This window comes from Eschrichtius robustus, chromosome 19 (genome assembly GCF_028021215.1).
Source record: "Eschrichtius robustus isolate mEscRob2 chromosome 19, mEscRob2.pri, whole genome shotgun sequence".
Classification (NCBI taxonomy): domain Eukaryota; kingdom Metazoa; phylum Chordata; class Mammalia; order Artiodactyla; family Eschrichtiidae; genus Eschrichtius; species Eschrichtius robustus.
In genome coordinates, this window is record NC_090842.1 from 7201736 (window position 1) to 7218336 (window position 16601).

Below are 16601 nucleotides of genomic sequence, written 5' to 3' on the forward strand. Positions count from 1 at the left end.
TGCTAAAACTAAGTGGGTGAACTTTCGCCAAAAAGGGTGTAAACATCTCGCCCGCAGTTCCCACGGAGGGCAGGGTTGCTAAGTGTCTTCGCTCAGACACTCCTGGATACAGGTGTTCAGTGGTTTTCCTCAGGGCCAAGTTGATCAAAGCTGTTTGATCCACCCTGCACTTCTGAGAATTCTGCCCCACAGATGCGCTCCCATATCTGAAGTGACGCTCACGTACGGTTACAGGGGGCAGTGCCGTCTGTAATAGCAAATGAAGGGAAATAACCTAAACGTGCCTCAGCAGGGGATCAGTTGAAGACCGTATGGTTCTGCTCAGCGGAATCCTATGCAGGCACAAAAATACAAAGGAGGCTACTGATAAACAGGTCCTCCAAAGAGGCTTAAACCACCACCAACGTGCAAAGCACCGTGATTAATGCCACCCGTTGCATAAAGAAGTTGTGCATGTTGGCTTTTCCCAGCATGTGATTATCTCCAGAAGACAGCCTGAGCAGCAAGCCCTCAGAGAAGGATGGGCCCGGAGAGGGGACCGGAAGACAGCCACTGAACACCTGAATCCATCTGCCTGAAGCTCAATTCCCAGACTTTTAAATTACGTGAGTGGATGCACTTCCTTTCTCTCTTAAACCGGGCTGACTCCGCGTCTGTCACTTGCCATCACGGAGCCCGTCACACAAGCACCTGGCATGCCCAGTGGGCCCCTTCATCACTCTGTTCAAGGGGACGGGCCTCGCGCTAGCATGCTGGCTGAACTCCGACAATTCCTAAGACAAACTACGCGCTCTGGCCACCACATCACACCGGTGGCCCCAGCAGACTGCGCCTGGAATAATGCTCCGTCATCTCAGATTTATTGGCCACAATCAGCCCCCTTTTACCTGGAGTCTGGAAATTGAGCGCCACCATCTGGGAGCCACACAGCCAGAGGCGGAAGGGGTCGTAGTTGGACGAGTCCACCCGCTGTCCCTTGGGGTAAACGCGGGTCAGGCCCTTTTGATTGTATTTCAAGAGATCGTTGGGTTTCTGTCTGACGACGCTGTCAGCCTTTGTCTCCACGAAGGAGCGGATTTCTCGGAAGTCGGGGTTTTCTGCACAAAGAGAGGGAGTCGCATTTATTCTGTCTCGCACATTTTCTTAATGCCTAATGTACTGGCGGGATGTGCAGGTCGTAAAATGAAACCAGGAATCTCTCTCAGATGAGACATTCAAGTGGTTATGACGATACTGCCATAAGGGGTTCTGCTGTGGGCTCTTGCCCTCCGGGGGTTGGGGGGGGGGGGTGTCCCAGATATTAACAGGGAGCCCAGTGTTCCCACAGCCTTTTTTAGTCTAGGATTATTGTAATTTACTTTTTGTTTGGAACTCCCAGCAGCCTTGTACAAGAAACCACAAGAGCGGTACAGTTACAGAAAGGGGTGGGGGACACGGGATCAGCAGGGAGGAGGAGATCTGGGGAGTGCAAGGTGCAGACATCGGATCCGGCTTCCTCATCAAAGGTGTCGCAGGCACAAGATGAGTGAACCCAGCATCTTGGTGGAGGGAGAATCGAATGCCAGCAGGAAGGGATGTGACGGGAGAGGGGATGCCTGCGTGGGTGAGGGGACGACGAACGGGAGGAGACATACAGGAAAACGCACACAATTCTTCGCTCCGCTGCTTCACATCCAGCTGTGGTAGGAGAGCTCTTAACACTCTGAGCATGGCCAAGTCTGGTTCAGAGCTATGACATCTTTCCCTGCATGTGGAGGTACCCAGGGACCAGCCTCCCAGTGACCATTAACGCTGAGGTTTAGTACTGCTTCTCTGGTCCTCTGCCTTGGAATTACAGATTCTTGAGATCAGAGACAGGAGTTGCTCAAAAGGAGGAAGAAAATATGAACAGGACCGTCATTAGATGAAAGAACTTGCTACTTTGGAGGATTTGGTAGGAGATCCATTTTTGAATCCTTCTGCAGCAGGCCAAATAATGGCCCCCAAGGATATCTAGGTCCTGGTCTCTGGAACCTGTGACTGTGTTCCTTATATAGGAAAGGGACTTTGCAGATTGATTAAATTGAAGGGCTTGAAAGGGGGAGATTATCTGGCCCTAAATGAAACCACAAAGTCCTTATAATTGAGAGGTAGAGTGGGATTTGAATACGTAGAAGAGAAGGCAATATGACCACAAAGGTAGAGACTGGAGTGACATGGCCACAAGCCAAGGAATGCCAGCAACCATCAGAGCTGCAAGAGGCAAGGAACAGATCCTCCTCTGGAGGGAGTGGGGCCCTGCTGACACCTTGATTTCAGCTCAGTGGTACTGATTTTGGACCTCGGCCTCCACCAACTGTGAGAGAACAAATACATGTTGTTTCAGCCACCAAGTTCATAGTAGCTTGTTACAGCAGCAGAAAAACTAATCCACCCCTTTATAAGAGGGTTTGCCTTCTGAAGATACCAGAAGGGCCTGTTTCACCAGCATCCTCGCCCTGAGGACAAACTGAAGGGGAGGTTCCCACTTAGCACAGTTAAGACGAGTAGGAACGGTTTTCACGGCGCCAGACTCAAATGGAGTCAAGAGTTTTCACCGAGGTTGGGGGGCAGAGTGATGGCAGACGGTACCTAGGTTGTCCTTGGTCTTGCTGGTTGGTTTGCAGTAGACGACCAGGTCCGAGAGCTCGATGGCGATGGACTGGTTCTTCTCCCAGTACTTCATGTTGTTCTCCTGTGTGGAGCCAACCTTGAGTTTCAGCCCTCAAGCCGGCACCTGAGGAACCCCATCCTCCCAGCACCTGGCAGGCGTTTTCCTCCTCTGGGTCCCCTCTTCTCTCCTCTTGGCCCTCACACACGCTCCACATCTCAAATGTGGTGGAAAGTTCTCCCTTCCCCTGCCCGTCCTCTTACTTTGGAAATTCTCCACCAAGCTGTCTCCACCCAGGATCGGTGTCTAGCTCAGTCTCTGACCACAACTCTGGAGGATACAGGGGAACGAGGGCTCTTGTTTGTCACCACCCCTCTCTCAACCCTCGGCTCTCGGCCCGCTGCCCTATCCCTCCTCATGAAACCGCGCTGTTACAGTTCATCAGATTCTAGCTCTCCAAGCCCAGGGCCCCTCTAGGCCGTGGCCTCCTTGCGCTCACTCGCTGTCCCCCGCACCCCACCTCCCTGCAACGTGCACCTCTCTGTGCAGAGGACTCTCCACGGCCCGGGCCACACACCAAGGACTTGGGAGCCACTCGCCCTCGGAGGACCCACGGTCAAATCCCTCTCCAGGTAAGGATGGGCTCTCACTCCACTCCAAACCAGGCAACCCTCTCTGGCCTCACCAACTTCTGACCCATTCTCCCATTGGCCAAGCGGGGGAACCCTAAAGAGAACATCGTACGCAGATGATAACGTTCACCATCTGGGAGGCTGCTTGGCTTCAGGCAGTGCACACTAAGTGCCTGATGGGTGTCACACCTCAGCCCACCCATCCCTGGGAGGCAGAATTTATCTCCATTCTTCCACGACATTACAGCACACACAGAGGTTGAGTAGCTTACCCCAGGCTCCACCGCAGGCTGAGACCAGATGCTTAAGCAGTCGGCCTCACCTGTGTTACCACTCTGCTTCGCCCCCTCTACCCCCTCAGCCACCAGGTACTGGAGGAGGCCCGTCTGAAAGGCCCCCAGGCTCACCTCCCAGGTCCCTCTGAACCACAGCAGCGCCGTCCTGGCTCCTCCTCCTGCCGCCCCCACCCTCCTCCCTCCTCCCTCCTCCCTCCTCCCTCCTCTGCAGGTCCCTCAGATCCCTTTTCCTTCTGGACCCCGCCCCAATCACTCCTTCCCCAGGACGCCTTCCTGGATGACTCTGTCCAGGCCTGGGAAAGAGACGCTGCAGCCCTCAAACCTTCCGGAATGCCCACTGCCTCACCCGGTCTTGGCCTTGCACTGCCTCTCGTCCCACTATCCTACGCTGGTGCCTTTCAACACTAGTGTCCAGCCCTGTGTCCACACTGAGACACGTCCCTTGGGAGCAGGACCCTGCAGGTGGTGAGTCTTCTGGTGACAGGCGGTGATTTGGTGACCGGAGCATCACAGTGGTTACAACCGTGGGGACTGGACTCAGAGGCGGGTTTGAAAGTTGGCCCGATTTGCTGGCTCCGCTAACGGGGCAAGTCACCTAGCCTCTCTGTGCCTCAGTTTCCTCAACTGTATATGATGAGGCTAACTTGAATACCTAACCTCCTGGAACTATTGTGAGAATTAAATAAGGAGGCCTCTGCCCTCGCCGATCATGTGGCAAACGAGGGGTGTGACACGGATTGCCCCAGAAATGCCTTTCCGGGCCAAGGACAAGAGCATCCGCTTTTTAAACAAGCAGGAGAGGGCACCCGACTTCTTCTGTAAGAATGCCTCCACCCCATGACTGCTGACAAAAATCCTGGGGCCCAAGTGGACCCTGGGCAACGACCAGCAAACAAGCTTTTTACATGAGCTCTGGCAGCAGCCACATCACCAGGGAAGGTTTGAACGTGAAATCTGCCCTAGTTCATCGAAGCACACCCAGTTTTTCACCAGTCCTTCCCACACGCCCTGAATGTTCCTGGGCACAAAGCAAGCCGTAGCAGCAAGGCTCAAAGGGCTGGTGTGGGTGGGACGGGCACGGAGCAAGAGACAAAGAAGGTGTCAGCCAGATAGTCTACGGCCAGATGCTGTCAGGGAGACTGAAGCCTTAGCTAGGCTCAAACCTCAGGTGTTCTTTCCTAATCCTGACGTCAGTTTGGCTTTGTCCTCTTAGTACACGATTTTCCCTGCACGTTATTTGGGGAGAGGAAACCCTAGCAACAACAACACAGCTCACCTCTAAGGACAATGCGCCCGCCTGAAGTAAGGGTGGGTTGAGCCAAGCCACAGCTGTGTCAGAGTGTGGACCTCTGGCCTCCCCAAGCACAGAGCCGTGATGGCTCATGGGGCATCACGTTTTCTCAACCTCAGCAGAAAACAGTTATCAGTTCAAGATGAAATACCAGTTGCTACCGCAAAACTGTAGAACAGTTACTCTCCAGACCCACAGACTTTGCCCACAGGCCACCTCAGTGTTTGGAATCACAACACACTTTATTGGTCAGGCTTTGCAAACTCACTAACTAGATGGATCTTAGTGACTGGTCTTTGGCCACCTGACTGAAAGAAGCCAGAGATTATGTAAAACTACAGAGCCCTGAGCAGGCTCCTAGGGCCTCGGTGAGCAGCTCCTGGCAGTGAGCTGAGAGCACACCTCGTGTTGCCTTCCCAGTGGCAGGACGGATCCACCTTCCTCGTTCCCACACCGGCAAGCCCTACAGCTGGTTGTGTTTAGAGTGGAACCTTTGTCAATTCTGCTGACTCCTGTTTTGTTTTGTTTTTTAACATTCATATGAAATGTGGTAATAAGACTAAGCAGATGTAAAAGCTAATTAAAAAGGAATGTAGATCCAAGGCAGAGAACAGCAGCCTTGAAGAGCTAGGCTTAGTTTCAGAAACCGTCATGTGCTGGGGGAATGAGGGGGACAAGCTTCAGGTGAAGTCACATTTTCCTCCATTAGGAGAAACGGAGAGAGCCAGGAAGCGCCAGGCAGAGGTTGTCAGCGCCATGCCCCTTCCCTCCGAGCCCCACACTCAGATGGGGCTTGAGTGCCTGGGAATAAAGACTACAGGGGACGGTGGCTAAAGGCTTTCCCCCCCCCCACTAGTGTTTTTCTCCATTCTCAGCTAGACGGGCCGAGAATCCCAAATACTAGAATATGCTCAGGACAGTCACGTGCTGGCAAATGGTGCCATACAGCTCATGACGACAACCACTCGACTGACAAAACACGCCTAGAAGAAGATGGGAGGAAATTAGCTTTCAAATGAACCCCAAGGACCGTGGCAACCCCCTGTGCCTCAGAGCTGTACTGCACTGGAGGCACCGAGGGCAGACGAGATGGCCCCGTAGGGGAAAGTGGGAACAGCCTTGTTGGCCACAAGCTCGTGGTTCCTCCCAAGTCGCTGATGTGACTGATGTGACGACGTGACAGGTCTTGCAAAGAATAAGGACCCATATGTAGGGCCCCTGACTAGATTCTGGGACGGGGGAAAGACGGCAGGCCCTGCCAGGGAGGGTGCCCATATGAACAGCCCTCTGCACAAAGTCTTCTAAAAGAAGAGGACTTTACTCCAGGGTGTTGAAAGGATGAGTCAAGGGGCCTCTGGTGACCAGAGACCGGCCAAGTTGCAAAGTCCCCTAGAGGGGGAAGAAAAGATCAAGCCAAGTACACTGGAGGAGGGAGACTCATCAGTTATAACCAGAGATCAGAGGGCTCCAAGAGGTCCTGAGAAAGCTTTAAAGTCAGTCCTTTGGGTCAAGATAGGCCATAGAAGCAACCGGGTACGTGGGAAACCCTAGAATTTCTTCCCAGTTCCATGGCCACAAGAAAGAGCAGACAGCGCCTTGCTCCGTCATCCAAGACACAGCAACACTTCCCCGTGTCCTCCTGGCATGAAGACAACGTGAATGATTAACTCCTGTGCTGACCTGAGCCCTTGCCGTGTGTCAGGCTCCGGGCCAGCACGTTCTCTGCATCGTCTCCTATCATCTTGTGAGTTAGGTCTCTGGCTCCTCATTTTACTGACAAAAGAAACTGAGGCCCAGAGAGGTGTGCTTACCTGCCCAGCGTCCAACCCTGCCAGGATGCAAAGTCCAGTTGGCTTAATTCTAAACCTCCTGTTCTTACTTAGAACCCCGCCCTTTTCAAAAGACCTCCAGACAAACCCTAATGCTCCGTTGAGGGTGAACCCTCAAAAGCTCATTCCCATGAGTGGGAGTGGAAGTTCCCCCCACAAGGATACAAACTTCTGGAAGGAAAGGGCTGTGTCTTGTCGATTACAGTATGCCCAGGGCCCTTTCCAGTCCAGAGAGGGGAGCTCAGTGAACGTGCGCTGGAAGGATCCAGGCTGCTTTGAACAGTATTTAGAAACGAGAAAACATTCCCAATGAGGAAGGCAAAACTTTCTTGTTAAGACACACAGGGCCCGACAGGCCCCAAACATCAAGGGTCACTGCACACACCGTGAGCCGTCAGAGGTTCAAACCAGACCCAGCTCCGCAGGTGGACCTCCAGTACCCGTTTCCTCTCCGCAGTGCTCCTGTGGTCTGAACCGGCCCCCCTCTGCCCCCTGAACTCTGTGGGGCCGCTGGGCCTGCTCCTCCGGCAGCCCAGACCCACCCCACCTCAGCAGAGTACCACAAGCCTGAGAATACCAGGCCCCCCTGAGTCCAGGTGAGCAAAAGGCTTACCTTGGTGTCGATCTTCCAGGTGATCTCGCGGATGCTCTGGAACCACTCAAACAGTTCCTCCACCTTGTCTGTGGCAAACTCCACCGGAGGGTCACCCTGCTTCTTGGGCTCCAAGATAAAGACGAAAGGCTTCTGGTTCTTCCCCTGTGGGGCTTTTACTTTGGGAAAGGATAACAAAAGGCCTGATCAGCCTGTTAGAAAGCCAAAGACGACCAGATTTCCACCTCCCCAGGCCACTTCTCTTATGACCCCAACCCAACCATCACTGTCAGAGTCAGCGCTGACTGGGACATCTACCTCGTATCAGGTAGCAGTCGATGTCGTAACGCGCAGTTCCTGTGAATGTGACCTTATTTGGAAATGGGGTCTGTGCAGGTGTACGTAAGGATCTCAGGATGAGATCATGCCTGCATTTTGGGTAGACCCTAAATCTAGGAACCAGTGTCCTTCATCAGAGAAAGGAGAGGGAATTTGAGGCAGAGACACAGGGGCGTTAGTTGGCCATTGAAGATGGAGGCAGAGATTGGAGTGATGAGCTTAAGCCATGGACCGCCAGCAGCCACGAGCAGCTAGGCATGGAATAGGTTCTCTCTGCAGGGAAAGTATTTTCTAGAAAGAGAAAATGAAGGCTACGAGAGGAGAAATTATCGGCCAAATGATATCATCAGCAAAGATCTCTGGGCTCTCACGTGCCAGGCGCTGCTCTGTATCTTATTTAAGTCTAATCACAGCTTTTTGGGGTGCTACTCCTGTTCTGCCCATTTCACAGGAGGGGGAACGGAGACTTGTTGAGGCAGAGTAACCCATGGAAGGTCACAGAGCTGGTAGTGGCGAAGCTGAGGCTCAAGTCAGACCTGACTCCAAGCTCCCTCCTCATCACCCTGAGCCACGTGCCTGTGCAAATTCAGCGCAGGATGATACAAAGGGTGACAGCAGCGGGGGGCACGAGCCCCCAGTGCCCCAGACCCAGCTTGTCTGATAACTCGCAGTGGAAGCTCCAGCAGCTTCTGTGGTCACTGCGGGGCTTGGTTTTCTCATCTGTTAACTGGAACTGGAACCAAGAATCCTTCGCCCACCTGCCTAGGCTAGTGGACTGACGGACTGCAGGGGGCACGGAGGCCGGCTACGGAAACACGGGCTGCTCAGAGAAGAAAGGTGCTCTGGCTTCTTGCCCAGAAAGTCTCTCCTCACTGCCTTCAGCTCCTTCGTCTGGAAGCTGCTATATGCTCACTTAAAAGGCCCAGGAAGCACCATGCAAATCACACCCCTGCCACCACAGTTGAGGCTGTGGGCTCCCTCCTGCACCAGACTCTGAGGGGGAGGCCAAGTTTCCTGACGCCCAGCTGAGCTGCCAGGAAGCTGCAGCTCTGAGAGGGGAACTGACAGGCCCAGGGTCTCGCAGCAACTGAGAGGCAGAGCTGGGCTAAGAAGCAGACACCCCCAACTCTATGCTCCACTGCAGCCCAGCCAACATCTCAGCTCCTCCTAGAAAAGCATGGGAGACGCAGGCAGACCCCTGCAATGAGGACGATGATGTTGGGAATAACAACAGCCAACATTAGTCCAGCACTTAATATATGTGCACCAGGGTATATAATAACACCAGATTATAGCGCTTTACGGATGTTAGCAGCACAGCAATCAAGATGTAAGACGACAGTCACTGACCAGCTTGGCCCAATACTCAGCTTCAGCATCCAAGTCGAAGCCAGAAGGACCCAGGACAGCTGACCCCCTGTCTGGGGCGGTCCTGAGGCCAGGCTGGGGGGAGATTTGGGTGGGAATCTGGGCTGAGACCATGTGTGCACATACCAACATTATAGGTGTTGAGATCCAGTATTCCTCTGCAAAGAGACCCTAAGGGATTGTCTTCAATAATCTGTGAAGAAACAAGACATAACTCACGTTCATCTTAAAGGGAATAATGAAAAGATAACCAGTTTCCAAAGCACACCGTTTAGCAGAGGCACTGCCTGTGGAACTGTTTAAAATGCATTTTCATTACAGGCTACGTCCACGGGGAGAGAGCTGAATAATGAAGCATGTTGCTGATGGGGACCCAGCAGCGAGCAGGTGCTGGCAGGTTCAGCGTTTCGTTTTCCAATCTGTAAAAAGGCACCTTGTGAATTCCAGAGCAGGTTTCAAAGCATTTCCATGGATCTGGTTTCAGAAACACCCTAGACCCTTTTTCTTCTGACATTATTAGGAAATGGGACTGGCCTCCTTTCCAGGCCCAGCTCAAGAACCTTTTGTGGCTCCCTGTGTCCTATGGGAGCAACACCTAAGCTCTGCAGTCTGGCCTCAAGGCTTTCCAGGCCCTGCTCAGTCTTCCAGCTCTTCCTCTCGCTGCACGTTTGAACCATCCCAGGGGTCAGGTGAGGTGGGGAGTTTCCTGGTCTCGGGAAAGCTGGAAGAACTGTGTATCTGCCCATCACACGTACTACCCCACCGCTCCCCCAGGCTGATGCCGACTGTGCGGGTAAAGGGCAATGCGGGATGGACACGGCTGGGGAGCGGGGGGGGGCGTTCAGGTCTCTGCCTCAGGCCGAGCGCCATGAACAAAACTGTGTTTCCACCACCACACCTTTGCTTAGGCTGTACCTCCCACCTGCAGTTCCCTTCTGCTGGTCTCTGGCTGCTGAACTCTAACTTGACTCTTAACACTCAAAGGCCTCTTCCTCCATGCAGCCTTCCTAAAGTGCCCCGAGTCTCGTAGAAGAAAGTCTAAGATTCCAGCCTTGGAGCGCTGCTGTCACACTGAAAGTAGCTGCTCTTCGGGCCTTCTGAGCAAGAGGCAGCGGGGAACAGAAACCAGGTTTGCGGGCTTCCCTGGTGGCGCAGTGGTTGAGAATCTGCCTGCCAATGCAGGGGACACGGGTTCGAGCCCTGGTCTGGGAAGATCCCACATGCCGCGGAGCAACTGGGCCCGTGAGCCACAACTACTGAGCCTGAGCGTCTGGAGCCTCTGCTCCGCAACAAGAGAGGCCGCGATAGTGAGAGGCCCGCGCACCGCGATGAAGAGTGGCCCCCACTCGCCGCAACTGGAGAAAGCCCTCGCGCAGAAACGAAGACCCAACACAGCCAAAAATAAATAAATAAATAACTAATAAAGTTAAAAAAAAAAAAAAAGAAACCAGGTTTGCAATATCACCAGGAGGGCCTCGACTCCCCTTCTCCCTTGGGCCGGCCTGCTTACACCAAGCACGTTCTGAACGTCAGGCTGGCCAGACGAAACGTTTCATTCGCAAGCCGCTTTAAGCAAAGGACATGGCCGTGGCCGCCGTTTTCACTGCGGAGGGAATTCTGCATATGCAAAGCCTTCCAGCCCAGCGCAGCCTGATTTAAACCTGTCTTGTCACAGTGACCTTCACCCACAACTCGAGAGACAGTCCCAATTTCCCCGTCACTCTGCTGTCCCTGTTCGGGAGCTCCTTGGGGAACACAGGACAATGCGTACAAAATGTGGAGCTGGCTCAGTGGACCCCCCAGAACAGGATGGGCGGGTCCCTCCCTGTGATGAACGATGGAGACTCACCTGCTTTTCCAGCTCCTCCCCATCAGCTGCTGAAATGTCTTCAACGTAATTGGACGGGAAGTACTGCTGGATTCTGGTTCCGTAGTCTCCTTTCCACCTACAGGGAAACACAGAGGGGATCAGAGGGCCTTGGCCAAGCGGTGTTAATGATCCTCACTGCTCACTAGCCCCCAGCCGATGGGGGACGGGGAAGGCAGCAAGTGACTGAGTGGCTGGAGGAGGGGGTCGTGATCTGTGACAGCGGAGCCTATCAAACGGATCCTCTGCTTTTTTTTTTTTTTTTTTTTTTTATCAGCAGTGAGTGCTGGGGGTCACGTCCTCCCCTTACCATGATCCATGATCCTAGTGTTTGGTCAGAGCCACCAAAAGTCAAAAGTTTCAGTACTTTAAGTGGATATCAGACGCCATACAAGACGAAAGCTCAGCTCTAGCGGAGGCCCAGCCCCCGTTTCAGGGAGGGCTGTGAATTTAGAGACAGGGGTGGGATAAGGAAGGTTCTGGAGCCAGACGGCCTGGAATCAAACCCAGTTCCACCACCAGCTACGAGGTGCTCTGTGCCTCAGACCCTCCATCTGTACGTGGGGATCATCCCCGTGCCTCCCTCAGAGGATTTTACTGGGACTATATGAGTTACCATACACTACAAGCTTTGAGTAGCACCTAGTACATATTAAGCGACCAACGGTGTTGGTTCTTGTTACTCAGCTAAAATCGTGCCCCCCCCCCACCCCTGACCTTCCCACCTCTGTAGCAACACTAATAACACGAGACGTAATCAACTTTTGTACGTGTCTTGACTCAACCAAACTGGCGGCACCTCCAAGATGTCCCCCCAGGTCCGGTGCCTGGACGTGCAGGGCTCCTCCTCCAACCCCTCTTGTGGGCCACTTTCTGCAGCCAGGGGGCTCCTTCCAGAATGCACCTCTGACCCCACCATACCAATAGCTCCCGAGGCCTTCCAAATTAAGCCTAGACTGTTCAGCCTGGCAATCAAAGCTTGGAATGCTATAGCCCCAGGGACTCCTGGACCCTGACTCCTACCTCTCCGTGACTTGAACCTGATATTCATTCCAGACCACCTGTGGCCACCTCCCCATGTGGCCCTGCCATGCTGTCTAACTTCTGTGCCTTGGTCCATGCCCTTTATAGCCAGCTTGCTCCGAACCATTTAAGACTTAGCTGGGGCCTTCCTCTTCCAAGGAGCCTTCCCTGATTGCTACCTAGGCTGAGTGCTCTTCCTCTGTGCTCCTTGCCATCTGTCCCCACAGCTGTCAAACCAGTCCGTGCCTTATATTTAACGTAACAATTATACATCAGTCTTCCCCCTCTACGTGAGACCTCTCTCGGTCTTAATCAAATCTATACTCGGGGGCACTTAACAAATGTTTGTTAACCTGAATAAGCAGAGAGGACTGACTGTCCCATGACCTGGTGGAAACACAGAATTGCCAGTTGTGAGCCTGTTTCACACTCTTTTCACCTTCATTTCTCCAGACCCATCTCCGGCAAAGTCTGGCTGTATTCAGGGCGACTGTATGGACCATTTGCCCAGAACTGGATGGTTTATACCTGTGGTCCAGGTGTAGTATCAACACTGCATTCCCTCCACTCTCGAATGCATCCTGGTTTGAACCACAATTATTTGGTCCTCTAGTCTGGGAGGATGCAAAAAAATGTGGTCTGAGGCAGACATCCCACTAGGTGGCAATACTGTCACCAGGGAGAGAATAAGAAATGAGGGGACTTCAGCTGGGCATAAGGTTTACCCTCAGTCCTCACTAAAGGCACTTACTCCAGTCTCTTAACTCATCTTGAGACAAGATCTCTGGGGATCCAGGTAAGAAATGGGTTGGAAAAGAGGGGGTTCTCCAAATTAAAAAAAAAAAAAAACAAAAACAAAAAGAAAGTCTGAACACCTCTGGATCTAGCACATGAGTAAGTAAAAAGTGTGGCCTCTTGAGTCAGAAGGCCTGGCTTCAAATCTCAGGCTGCTGTGTGACCCTGGACAAGTTACTGCACTTCTCTGTGCCTCAGTGTCCTCATCTGTAAAATGCAGGTAAGAACAGAACCAACCTCATAGGGTCAGTCTGTGCGTTAAATGAATTATTTCAAATGAAGTGCTTAAGACAGTGCTTGACCAATGCTCCATTCAGGCTGCTATTCAGATTTCTAAGTCAGGTCCAGCTGTCTTGCAGGAGGAAGAGGTGCCAATTTTGTGAGGTGCTTGGGTCTCTGCACGTGCTCATGGTTATGAACAGGTCCTTATGGCTCTAAGGTAGAAATCATCCCATGAACCCACTTGCCTAAGGACCTACGGATGGGCAGAGAATTCTTATTCCCAGGTGAAAAAGGGGAAGAGAGAACTCAACCCTCAAACACCCAGGTGCCTTTGGCCTAAAAATGTACCTCTTCAATCCAGGATGGGGCCATCGCATAGGGCACGGGACTTAGCAATAGCACAAGAATTTGAATTTAAAATAGTGCACAGGCTTGTGCTGTTTGGTAGCTGGACCTTGGAAAGCTTCATTCACTGCATCTGTAAGTGGGGATAATCATAGTCCTAACTCTGCAGGGTTGTAACAAGGATTTGGTTAATGTATGAAAGCAGTTAGCATAGTGCTTGGCACACAGTAAGACCTCAAGAAATGGCAGCTGCTATTATAATTAAAATAATACATAATATGATGTGATGATATGATAAAGAACATGATAATTGTTATTGTTATTTATCCACTTTTCTGAATAGAGCATGCATCAGTCACCTTCCCACAGAAAGTACAACAGGTCAAAGCCAGCCCAGAACAGCAGATAAAGGGGTCAGAGCTCCACCAGCACTTGAGTCTCGCCACCAAAAAGGGACAACTCCAGGGGCCCAGCTCCCCTCAGCCTTACCAGCCCCCAGGCTCCTTGGAGACATTGTGGATGAGGGCGCCACGGCAGAAGCTCAGCTCATCGCTTTGCTTGGCTTTGTAGTCATACAGAGCTTTCACGGTTCTCTGAGGCTTTCAGGGAAAACAAGAAGGTAAAGGTCAGGCCGGGCGACATGAGCAGAAGGAGGCGGCTGCATTTTCTGGCACGTGTGGTTCTTCTCAAAAGAGAGGGAGGCTTTAGTCCAAGGTTACAGCGCCATCTGCTGGTGAAGGGCTGGCACTGCCAGGGAGCCACGGCCCCGAGGACGTATACCAGGGAGTGGGGATGGGGACCGGCCTAAGTCAGAGCCTAGGGCACCTCAGAGTGAGCCAGTATTGCTCGATTTCCTCAACAAGGAAAGGACATGCCTTTCACATTAAGCCACAACCTCCACCTCTGAAGTCCTCAGTGCCTATGCTCCTGGAAGTCCGTCCTCCCGGAAGTTCAAGCTCAACACCGTCTCTGGACATCCCCAAGTCTCACCAGCATTTTTACCTAGGCCAGTGATCCCCTAACTAGACTCCTGAAGGATGCTGACATTTTGCAAGAGTAACTTGAGGTGCTCCTCCGTGAAATTCACCAAAAGGGGGTCCCTGCACTGGCAGAAACAAGACAGAACTTAGGACAAAATTTCTCTTCGGTGTATTTGCTTTAATGCCGGCTGCTTGGCAAGCATGAATCAATGACAAAATGAACACCCACACAGCAAGCAAACACTAACAGGAAAACCTCAGAAACCACCAGCCTGTTTAGATCAGCAGCTGCCCCTCCCCCGACCCAAGGAAATGGGGATGGGGGTTTTATAAGGAATCCATAAAACTGCTCCTCAGAGCATGGGCTATGGAGTCAGACACGTGGGTTAAAATCCTTGGTTTGCCCCTTCCTTACCAGCTATACAATCTTGAGGCTCACTCAGCCTCAGTTTCCCCATCTGTGAAATAGGAATTAAAACTTTACATACTTCACAGGGTCATTGAGACTATTAAATGAGATAAAATGCATGAAAGGATAAAAATGACAATAGCTAGCATTTCTTAGTCAAAGCCCTGTTCTAGGCCTTTTATCTATAGTATCTCCTTTAATCCTCACAACAACCCTAACAGGTAGGTAAGCAGTAGGAGTATATCCTGTTTTACAGATGAGGAAATAGAGGTACACAGAGATGAAGTATGCTTGCCCAAAGTCAACCAACTGGTAAGTGACTGAGCAGAGAAAGAACCCATTAATATGAGTTACTGCCATAGTTCGTGATGTTCCATAAGAAGCAACGTGGGTTTTACAAGCTTTGCCATAGGAACCTCCAACCAGAGCTTTCGCCCTTGACTCCCCCACCTGCAAACAGTGCAGGCTGTACCTGTGCATCCTGCTTCAAGGGCAGACTTAAGGACCAGAGCCCCATCTTTCCCCATGAAATTCTATAGGTCGCTGCCAGACTCCCAAGGCCACAAGGAAGGTATAGCCAGTGGCGGGGGGGGGGTGGGGGTGGGGGTGGGGGTGCCACATAACGGCTTCCACAGGAGCAAGTCTCCAGCCTGACAGATGGCAGAAGAGGTCCTCATGTCAGGTCCCTCATGAACTAGAGAGATGAACCACCATTGGATGACCAAGCAGGCGTGTGGCACAGCAAACTGGCTAAGAGTGCACTCCTGGGAGCATCCAAATCCCAGCTCCACACCTTCCTCAGCAATTATTCAACCTCTATGTACCTCAAGTTTCCTCATCTGTACAATGGGCACAAAAATGGTACCTAATGCCTGGGGCTGTTATGAGGACTAATGAGCCATCATGTGCTTAGAACAATGCCCGCTATGTGGTCATCAGTATGTGTTAGCTGTTCTTACTGATCTAATCACTCCAGTTCTAAGAACTCATTTAAAGGACATAAAGCAAAAGATACAAAGCCTCACAGGTGAGGAAGTGCGGTTTAGTGTTAATGAGAAGAGCACAGCCTAGAAACAACCCAAATGGCCATTGATGGGGACATAGCTAAATGGGCACAGTTACCCAGAATATTCTACAGTATAAAACACACTCTCTTTTTAAGTTAAAATTCCAGTCCATGTACTTCATCTAAATTGCTTGGCCCACCAGGTTAAACAAAAATGGTCATTAAGTCGCTTAGCAGTGGGGAAGCTCAACCTGTGGCAAAGCAGCAGGTGAACAAAGCAGAATAAAAATGGCAGGTGCTGGTGGTGGTGACTATAAAATACATCTCCATGCGGACAAAGACCAGAAGGGGCAGAACACCCAGAAATGCAGACAGCTACTGCATCAGGATGGTGAGACCAGGGCTGATTATTTTTCTCGCTTTCAAAGTGTCTTTTTTAATTGTTACATCATTTTTTCAATCACAGTAGTAATAATAATAATAATAATTTTATCTTGAAGCACTCACCGTGGTCTGGCAGCTTGCGATCAAATTCTGCATACAATCATGTTTTACTTGGCTCACTTAGTGTAGGGAGACCTTCTCTACAACTTGGCTTAGTTGCCAGGATTTTATAATGGGGAGATTTCACATCAAACATCCAGATTACTGGCTTGTCTTGAGAAATCAGAAGACCCAGCCTGATCTCTGGAAAGGCAGCCATCGACTCCTGACGGGGAGTGGCTGCCCTTGAGATGGGCTGTGTGTCCCCAGTTTACCGTGGCCTCCACCAAACCCTGACACCTGGCTGACGTGAGGCCATGTCATTCTCAGAACCAAAGCATCTGTCACTTCTAATAAAAGTTTTTTTGCTATTCAGCCAAGTCCCCTAATGCCTTTCACACCCAGTTCCATTCACCCACAACTTTTCAAGACTTCATTTCTTGCTGAAAGGGATTTGCGTTGGCCAAGGATTATAAGTTTAAACAAATTTCTCTC

At 51.6% G+C, this 16601-nt stretch overlaps 1 protein-coding gene across 1 annotated transcript in view; it reads right to left on the reverse strand.

The window, feature by feature from the left end:
• PLCG2 (phospholipase C gamma 2) overlaps nt 1-16601 on the reverse strand; it is a 163031-nt gene that overhangs the window by 35106 nt on the left and 111324 nt on the right. Inside the window, exons 22-27 of the mRNA XM_068527469.1 lie at nt 13718-13827; nt 10826-10922; nt 9103-9169; nt 7291-7448; nt 2611-2713; nt 888-1097 (exon numbers count right to left, since the gene is read on the reverse strand). Of these exons, the coding sequence (XP_068383570.1) occupies nt 888-1097; nt 2611-2713; nt 7291-7448; nt 9103-9169; nt 10826-10922; nt 13718-13827 (745 nt within the window). The remainder of the gene's footprint in view (nt 1-887; nt 1098-2610; nt 2714-7290; nt 7449-9102; nt 9170-10825; nt 10923-13717; nt 13828-16601) is intronic.